A 10,256-nucleotide genomic window follows, 5' to 3' on the forward strand; every position below is an offset into this window, starting at 1 on the left:
GTTTGTTGATGGTTCCTGTTCCAAACCTAGTGATGGTGTATATCTATGTGGTTACTCTGTCTGCCAATTGCCTAACAATGTTCTGGAATCTTTCTCTTCCCTTTTCTTCTGCGCAGGCTGCTGAGCTATACGCCCTTACACGCGCATGTGTCCTGTCTGCTGACACTGATGTCACTATCTACACAGACTCACGCTATGCTTTTGGGGTTGCTCATGATTTCGGTAGGATTTGGCAATCTCGTGGCTTCACTGCCGCCGATGGTAAGCCCATTTCCCATGCGTCACTGGTACAGGATCTAATAACTGCCTGTCACCTGCCACGTTCTTTGGCTATTGTTAAAACCAGGGCTCACTGTTCTGGTGACACGGACGAGGTCAGAGGTAACAGCCTCGCCGATCGCATGGCCAAACAAGCTGCAGCCTCACGTCCGCTGCCGCCAGACTTATCTCCAGCAATGGTGTCTGTTAATACCATGATCAGTGCTGTTTTACCTGACATGGATTTACCTTCCCTACAGGCCTCAGCTACTGATGCTGATCGCGCCTTCTGGGCAAATCAGGGTGGTACCGGTTCCACAATTTTGGTCGATGGTCAGGGTCGTCTTTGCCTTCCACGTCATTATCGCCTTTTCTCGTCCGCGAATTTCATGGTCCCACTCATCGCGGACGAAGAGGGGTATTACATGACCTAACTGAAAATTTCTGTATAGATCACTTATACACAGATGTAAACAACATACTAAACAGATGCTTAACATGCGCGCAAAACAACATCTCCAAACCAGGTGCCATACATCAACATCTTCCCACCCCTGAAACACCGTTTCAGGAATGGCAGATTGATTTCACACACATGCCCAGACAAGGCCCTTTCAGATATCTTTTGGTAATGGTGGACAAATTTTCCCGGTGGGTCGAAGCTTTCCCCTGCAGCAAAGAGAACGCTAGAATAGTGGTTCAGAAGTTAACTACGGAAATAATTCCAAGATATGGTATCCCTGTAGGAATTGATTCTGACAAGGGAACCCCATTTACCTCCAAGGTTACCCAGCTTTTGTGTCAAGAGTTAAAAATCAATTGGCATTTCCATATTCCATACCACCCGCAATCATCAGGTATTGTAGAACGAGCCAACCGCACAATCAAGGACAAAATTCGAAAAGCCATGCACGCATCAGGCTCGAAGAATTGGCTTCATGCCCTTCCGCTGGTTTTAGCAGATATGCGCATGACAACTCAAGTGGCTCTCGACCATTTGTCACCGTATGAATTAGTGTTGGGACGACCTTTTCCCCTTCCATGGCGTCGAGGAAAACAGGCTTTGGGTACAGGGGATCTAGATGTGCATCTCAGCGAATACGCTGCAGGGTTGCTACAAACATTGGATGAATATTGGACACGGGTAAGTGAGAAAAAAACACAAATTCCGACAGAAAACACTCATCCCTTTAAGGTAAGGGATCGGGTTTTGGTAAAGAAATTGGACAAAATGGGGACACCACTGGGTGAAACCCCCTACAGTGCCCCTGCAGACGTAATTGCTGTAACACGCACGGCTGTGCTAACTGATCTTTTTCCACAGGAGATCCACGGCTGATAACGACTTTCCCCCGTACGAACATCAACTTAAGACTAAAAATGCTAAGTTCTGGGATGCATTATTTCCCCAGTTTGGTGTAACAGAGTTATGGAATCAGATAGAGGTTACTCATTATCGCTTAGCTACTTTTGTCAATGAAACCATTCGTGCTATAGAAGGGGTTAAAACTGAACTAACTGCCATACGTTTAACAGCAGTACAGAACCGCATGGCCTTAGATATGCTCTTAGCCGCCCGTGGTGGTGTATGTGCCATTATCGGTGACAGCTGCTGTACTTACATCCCTGCTGAAGATGATGAACATGGCCAGATAAGTACTGCTGTTGCTCAAATGAAGAAGACAGCTGAGGCTATTAAGGAGGATGAAAAAGGGGATAAGACAGGATGGGGATTTTGGTATACTGTTTTTGGGCAATGGACCCCATACTTATCAATGGTTGTTCCAGTGGTAATTGTTTGTTTATTAATTTGTGTTTTTGGACCTTGCATTTTCCGCTGTATGATGAATCGTGTTTGGGCTTTAGCTGCAGCCCTGAGAGAACCACAATATATGCGTTTGCAAGGGCTTTAGGAACCTGATTATACTTAAATCATTTATTATTAAGTATAAAAGAGGGGATTGTGAGAATGTATTTTATATGTGCTTGCTTGTGTCCTGAGAATGAACTAATTGTACCAAGATTTATGTTGCTAAAATGTTACTCCACAGCTTGATTAGGCAGGAGTAGTTGAAGGTCACCGAACATGTTTCTGTTTTTCTACGTGTATATTCTGTTCCTCCTTACACATACCTATGTCTTAGTTGGCTTTAAAATAACAATGTTGTTTAATGCTGAGCCTGGGTACAGCACGAAAAGCACATAGGAGAAGATTATGTTCTGTTTTCTTACAACGAACTTCTGTGTTCACTACCTGTGTTTTACTACCTAGTCAGATGCTCATCTCGCGAGAAGGGACGTTGACTCCCTCCCATTGCCCAATAACCCCGCCTCCGTGGCACCTTTGTTGCAAAGCTGTGTGTATAAATACTTTGTTCTGATACATTTTTTTGGGAACAGTGATCTTGAATAAACCAGACGTGATTTGATTCGTGTGGGTTGTTCTTTCATTGTTCTGAGGCGCCTCTACAGTGTGGCAAAGAGAGAGCATAAGGACCTGAGGGGAAAATCTTCCTAACAAGGGGAGGGTGGGATTCTCTTCAAATCTAAAGAGATTAAATTGATCAGTCAGAGGACACGTGACCACCCAGTGATCAGGGGCTCTTTATGTGTTCACTCCATTATGTTATAATTTTATATTCCTCACTGACACAATGTTAAACACACATCCCCATACCCCAATATCTTCATTCATTTACTTTAAGATTATTACACATGACACAGAACGATTGTTTTGTTCGAAATCTTGACATTATTGTTAGAATAATTATGGGAGTCAGTTGACAGAAGAACGAAGGACATGGACCAGAAGATACGAGAGGTGAAGCTACTTATAGTGTTCATCATTATTCATCCTGATCTGCAGTGTCTTTTCTTTTCTTATTGGACCTGTAGTTAATGTGGGTGTGTGTAGACGTGTTGGCAGAAATTATGAAGTAAATGACTGAAAATAAAAACGATTCGTTCATTTTAATGAATGTGATTCAAAGAACCGAGTCACTAAAATGATCCGAACTTCCCTTCACTAGACAACACGACTACTAAACACCACGTGGTTATTTCAGGGAAGGGAGGGGGGAGGATGGAGAAGGGAGTCGGATTGGGATCCCTGCGCATGCGCAACGCGGACGAGGCTGTCTCGCTCGCGTGCCGTGTCGTGTGCGCGCGTGCGCGCGCTCGTCTGCTGCGGAGTTTTCTTTATTATTATTATTATATTATTATTTTTTAATCCGATGTTGCAGCCCGAAGCGTCTCAGATAAAGAACAACGAAAACATATAACAGCACAGTAATGGCGTCTTCTTTATAAACGGATAAATAGATAGATAAATAAACAGATAGAGGGCGGACCCGGGGCTGATGGGACATTGACGGGTTTTTCTATCAGAAAGAGGCCGAGCGCGCGCACGAGAGAGAGAGAGAGAGAGAGAGAGGACGGGATTCCCGAGACCGCGCAGTATCGGCTCGGTGTGAATTATTATTATTATTATTATTACAATATAATCATTAACATACACACACACACACACACACACACACAGCCACAGCGATGCATCTCCACCAGGTGCTGACCGGAGCGGTGAATCCGGGGGACTGCTGCTACTCGGTTGGGAGCGTTAACGCCATCCCGTTCACGGTAGGTAGCAGGGGGGATCCGGTACCGTCCACACACACACACACACACACACACTCACTACTGCCTGGTCTATTCTCATCATAAACAACCGGACACAACACCAATACACATCAGTTGTGACGCGCGCGCGTATATTTGTGTGTGTGTGTGTGTGTGTGTGTGTGTGTGTGTGTGTGTCGACACCGCCGCCGCCGCCATTCCTCCCTTTCCATCCCCTTCATGGTGAATGACATCCAGGCCTATGCGTTCAGAAATGTACACTGTATACACACACACACACACACACACACATACACACACCCCTGTGCGGTTCAGCGTGACGTCACGCGACGTCACATCGCGCACGGTGAGATGACCTTGTTTTTAATCAAACACGTCTTACGTGTGCGGTGTGACACGCGTGTTTGTATAGACACGATTGCATGATTGAAAGGTGGGGTGGGTGAAGGAGCGGTGGGTGATGGTGGGGTGGGTGATGGTGGGGTGGGTGAAGGAGCGGTGGGTGATGGTGGGTGATGGTGGGGTGGGTGATGGAGCGGTGGGTGATGGTGGATGATGGTGGGGTGGGTGAAGGAGCGGTGGGTGATGGTGGGTGATGGTGGGGTGGGTGAAGGCGGTGGGTGATGGTGGGTGATGGTGGGGTGGGTGAAGGAGCGGTGGGTGATGGTGGATGATGGTGGGGTGGGTGATGGAGCGGTGGGTGATGGTGGGGTGGGTGAAGGAGCGGTGGGTGATGGTGGGGTGGGTGAAGGAGCGGTGGGTGATGGTGGGGTGGGTGATGGTGGGGTGGGTGAAGGAGCGGTGGGTGATGGTGGGGTGGGTGATGGAGGGTGGGTGAAGGAGCGGTGGGTGATGGTGGGGTGGGTGATGGTGGGGTGGGTGAAGGAGGTGGTGGGTGATGGTGGGGTGGGTGAAGGAGCGGTGGGTGATGGGCGGTGGGTGATGGTGGGGTGGGTGAAGGAGCGGTGGGTGATGGTGGGGTGGGTGAAGGAGGTGGGTGATGGTGGGGTGGGTGATGGTGGGGTGGGTGAAGGAGCGGTGGGTGATGGTGGGGTGGGTGAAGGCGGTGGGTGATGGAGCGGTGGGTAATGGTGGGCTGGGTGAAGGAGCAGTGGGTGATGGAGCGGTGGGTGATGGTGGGGTGGGTGAAGGAGCAGTGGGTGATGGAGCGGTGGGTGATGGAGGGTGGGTAAAGGAGGCGGTGGGTGGGGTGGGTGATAGAGGGTGGGTGATAGCGGTGTGGGTGATAGAGGATTGGGTGATAGCGGGAGGGTGGGTGAAGGAGTGATGGTGGGGTGGGAGATGAAGGGTGGGTGATAGCGGTGTGGTTTAGAATGACTTCCGTGTGTAGAAGGATGTCTACCATGTTGAACAACACAATGCATGTCATGATGTCAAATCGTTTCAGAGAGACGTCACTGCATTTTAGAAGGACATCAGGGCAGTTAAAAAGGCTGTCACTGTTTTAGAGAGACGTTAAAGACGGCGCAGGGTTTTAGAGGGACGTCACTGCGTTTTAGAGAGACATCACTGCATTTTAGAGAGACGTCACTGCGTTTTACAGAGACGTCTCTGTGTTTTAGAGAGACGGTGCAGCATTTTAGAGATGTCACTACATTTCTGTGAGACAGAAGGGTGTCACTGCATTCTAGAGAGACGTCACTGCGTTTTAGAGAGACAGAAGGGTGTCACTGCGTTTTAGAGAGACGTCGCTATGTTTCAGAGAGACAGAAGGGTGTCACTGTGTTTAAGAGAGACAGAAGGGTGTCACTGTGTTTAAGAGAGACAGAAGGGGGTCACTGTGTTTTAGAGAGACAGAAGGGTGTCACTGTGTTTGAGAGACGTCGGTGCGTTTCAGAGAGATATGGGTGCGTTTTAGTGAGACAGAAGGGTGTCACTGTGTTTTAGAGACACTGCTGCGTTTTAAAGAGACCTTGCTGTGTTTCAGAGAGACGTCTGTGCGTTTTAGTGAGACAGAAGGGTGTCACTGTGTTTCAGAGAGACGTCTCTGTTTTTTAGAAGGACATCAGGGCAGTTCAGAAGGACGTTGCTGAGTTTCAGAACGACGATGCTGTATCTTCCTCCTGACGTTTGCATGATTTGCGTGATTGAGGTTTTCACCGTGACATTTGCACACTGTGACGTCTGCTGTATGTGTGACCTCTCATGAACTTGCTCTGATGTTCAGAATGCTCTCTTTGCCCTGATGCCTCCACGATGACGGGTATTTCAGGACTTACCGTCTGCGCTCGCTTCCCCAGTCTTAAGGTGATTCATCACCTTGTCTGAAACGTTCACAGGATCTCGAACGGAAAACGAACATGGACGCGTTCTAATTCTCACCTCCAACAGCCGGGATGCACAGGCTGTGTTCCAATTACCACAAAAGTTTAAAACAATCTGCCTTTTTAACGCTTCTTCTTTGGCTCCAGTCATGTGCTAGATCATCAGACGAGGGAACCGGTTGAGGTTGGTGTGTGGACCTCAGGAGTGCACACTTCGGTGCAGGGAGGACCTACGTGTAAATTATTCACTCAGTGTAGTGCACTAAATCCCAATTCCTCTTTAAGTGAGCAGAGCTGAGTGACTTGAGTGGTGTGTTTTATAATCTCTGTAGTGCACTACATGTACAGTAGATGGCTGTTTGGGATGCAGCCCCTCCTACAAGTGTCCTACATGTATACTGTTAGGAATCCGGGCTCTTGTAGTGTAGTGTGTTATTGGATGGTACCACAAGTGCACTACATAGGAGACACTAGCTATAGTGCACAGTGTAAAGTCCAGAGGGTTTATAGGACTTCATGTCTGAGTGTGAGATGATGACTAGGTGGTGTTAAATCCACTCACCCCCTCTGTGTTTAGGGCCCGTGATGAGTGCAGCAGTGATTTATGGCTGGAGAAAGAGGAAGTGAGAGCGATGTATTGCAGAGAGAGAGAGATTCCGCAGTCACACAATGACCCGGTGACAGGAATGACACACACACACACACACACACACACGTGCAGCGTCACACACTGACGTGTTATTGTGCAGGTCTGGTGTGTAATTAATCATCCTGTCTGATTCGTCTAATTAATAATTATATTTAACCCTGTAGAGCAGATCCCTCAGTGTAATTAGATAAAACTATAATCAGACATCCTCCGTGTCATCACACACACACCACACACACACGTGTGTGTGAGAGACACTTTTTTTCTCCACCAGACGTCTCTGATTCATTCCCTCTGCAGAACCTGTCTAGTGTCCCAGACTCATGTGCACTACTCAGTGTGATTTGGGAAGTGTCCTTGCTGGACTGATGTCTGTGATATATCCGAGGATGTGGTGTTCATTAGATCGGGTGATTAACAGAAATACGCTGAGATCCTCTTTGACAGTTCCTCATGGTTTTGTTCTACCAACTGCAGGTTCTATAACAGGAGTAGAACAGAATACTGAACTCGTGTTCTCGAGCATGAAACATGTAGGTTGGAAGGCAGTCCTGAACCGTTGACCCCAGATCTTGGGAAGGTATCACGAAAAGTTTCGGCAGTGAATCTGAATTAGTTCCATGTCCTCCAGATGTCTAAAAGTTTTCTCATGTGGTTCACCAGGCTTCTAGATCCCATTTCTGTACTGTCTTTTCTTAACACTGATGGGTATGCATGTCAAATCTCTGCTTGTTGCATCAGTGTTCTAGAATGGACTTCTGAACTGTTGCTCCAAAACCTGGGGAAAATATCTAGAAAGATTTCAACTGTATTCTAGAACAACGATATGAATTGGTGTTCTGTTTGATAGTATCCTTATGTGTTTTTCCAGATTTCTACAACACAATTCTGAGATCACTGTTCCAGAATCAGATGTTTCAGATGTAATCTAGAACAGAATTTTTAAAACGTTGCTCATCACTTAAAGTTTTCCAGTCTATTTTGCAGGCTTTCTAGAATAGGGGTCTTCGGTTTTACACACACACACACACACACACACACACACACACACACACACACACACACACACACAAAGTTTCTGGCCGCATTCTAGAACAGGAGCAATTTTAGAAACACACAAACTTTTAATCAGAATTCTGTAACAAATTTGATGATTATTATTATTAATATTATTAATATTATTATTGCTGGGCAGTGCTCTAGATTCTCTAGTGTTGGGGACAGAGGGAATAAGGGTTTGAGCTGTGGGTTTGGGGAATAAGGGTTTAAGATTAGAGATTATTTTTTTAAAAGATTATCTGAGTGTATTAATCCTCAGGCATGTTCCTCAGCTCTCGTGGTTTTTTGTATTTTCCATGCTTCTGCTCTCGTGACTGTGTGGTGTATCTCGTGACCCTGTGACCCCGTGTGCCGGAGCGTCAGGGTTCAGTTCCTGAATGCTTTTTTGAAGATAGATTACTCCACAGTGATGTAATCAGTGACTGACACAGCATCTGTTCACACGTCTGCACTCGTCTCTGTTCTCTAATCCACACTGATCAATACCCAGTCCAAGGCTCCACCCATCACTGTTAACCCTCTCGCTCCCACACCGCTCATCTGATCTGCCCTGCCTTCCACCACAACCTCACATGATGGGATCAGAGAGACAAACTTCTGAAACTGAAGTTGAGAAGTTCTTGTCAGCGTTTCCCCACAATTGCGTTTGGTGTGTTTACTGTGCTGAGGGGGATTTCCATCAGTACACTGGAGTTCAGATGGGAATGCTGAGTGTGTGTTGTTGTGTGGGGTGGTGCGTTATAGTGTGGGGTGGTGCGTTGTAGTGTGGGGTGGTGTGTGGATCGAATCAGCACTGCTGCTGCTTTCAGACTGATGAGGAAACAGATCCAAACACTGCTTCTGTTTCTCACCCTCAGGCTCAGACACTCTGTAATGTAAAACCTAATTAAATACAGTGCACCGTGTCTCCGCTGTGGATTCACAGACTCCTGCCAGAGTACTGCATCGGTGAGGCCTGGTCCTTATGATCTCAAACCCAAATGTCTCATTGATGTCCCAATACTTTTGTAACAGGCTGTCGTTTGAATTCTGGATTCTGATTGGTCAGAAGATTCGCATAGACATCAAAGATAACCGGATTTTTAGATATTTATTTAACATTGTTGAAAGGAGTCTCCAGTTCCAGAGGTAAATCTGTCATGTTACGTTTCCTGAGGCTTCTTGCGTTTTCTCAGCAACACGACAAGCTTCTGTAACGTCACCGAGAACACGAACGTAGATGAAATGCAGCTCTAAACGCATAAAAATTGTGTCACTGGAGAACGTGGTGTTATTGGGTATGGAGTAATGCACAGTATCTCCAAACAATATGAAGCAGTTTAAGATCTGCTACATGTGTATGAAATAAACAGGTGACATCGTGGCTTGTGCAGGATGTGTCCTGTATGGATTTATATTCCCTCTCCAGACTCTTTAATAAAGGTTTATTTTGTAGACCCACATTCACACACACTCGCACTACAGTTCTCCACTAAGCAACAGAAGTGAGATGTTGGTGTGTGTCAGCGTGGTTTGGCTCCTCGCTGTTCCTTCCTGAAGTCACGATCACGCAGCCGAACGCCTCTGTGCTCACTCCACACGTTCACTACGTAGGGAGCATTTATCTGCAGCTCACATTACCCCGAGTGCACTACAGAGGGGCAGTAATCAGGTCTAGATCTACTGCAGACTCCTGTCTGAGTGGTAACTGTGTCACACACACACACACACACACACACACACAAACACGCATGTACGAACGACACTTTTTTTGTCTGTTGTGTTGCATAAGTGTGTGTGTGTGTGTGTTGGCAGACAGTGCTTGTAGGAGCTTACCTGCAGATATCAGATGAGAATGAGAGAGAGAGAGAGAGAGAGAGAGAGAGAGAGAGAGAAAACGTGGTGTGACGGTCATTTATTTTTATGTTCCTCTGTAATGGGTCTCTTTTATAGCTCCTTCTCTCTCCTTTACTCTTGCCGTACTGTGTGTGTGTGTGTGTGTGTGTGTGTGTGTGTGTGTGTGTGTGTGTGTTTGTTTGCCTAGTCATGGTGGCGATGTGCTGAGTGAGCACCTGCTGGAGCTCTCAGATCCTCCTACTCCTCCTCCATTAATAAATCAAGAGTGTGGAGGTACACACACACACACACACACACACACACACACACACAGGAACAGCAGGTTTTGTATGAAGATTTTTAGACTCCTGGTATCTTTTAGTTTTTTTTATTTTCATTGCTGCAAAAGCTCACGACTGTTTCCTTTTTAATGCCCCTTTAAACAAATAATTGCCCCTCAATTACCCCCCCAACATCAATTATATACACAGTCCCCCCTAACAATTATATACCCAATCACCTCACAGTTCCTCCCCTAACAATTATATACCCAA

At 46.6% G+C, this 10,256-nt stretch overlaps 1 protein-coding gene across 1 annotated transcript in view; it reads left to right on the top strand.

Annotated features, from left to right (window-relative positions):
* The first annotated feature begins 3,376 nt into the window (after positions 1–3,376).
* dmxl2 (Dmx-like 2) overlaps positions 3,377–10,256 on the top strand; it is a 37,147-nt gene continuing 30,267 nt past the window's right edge. Inside the window, 1 exon segment of the mRNA XM_046864436.1 lies at positions 3,377–3,894. Coding sequence (XP_046720392.1) covers positions 3,808–3,894 — 87 coding nt within the window. The 5' untranslated portion in view covers positions 3,377–3,807.

Source organism: Silurus meridionalis, chromosome 13, assembly GCF_014805685.1.
Source record: "Silurus meridionalis isolate SWU-2019-XX chromosome 13, ASM1480568v1, whole genome shotgun sequence".
NCBI classification, from domain to species: domain Eukaryota; kingdom Metazoa; phylum Chordata; class Actinopteri; order Siluriformes; family Siluridae; genus Silurus; species Silurus meridionalis.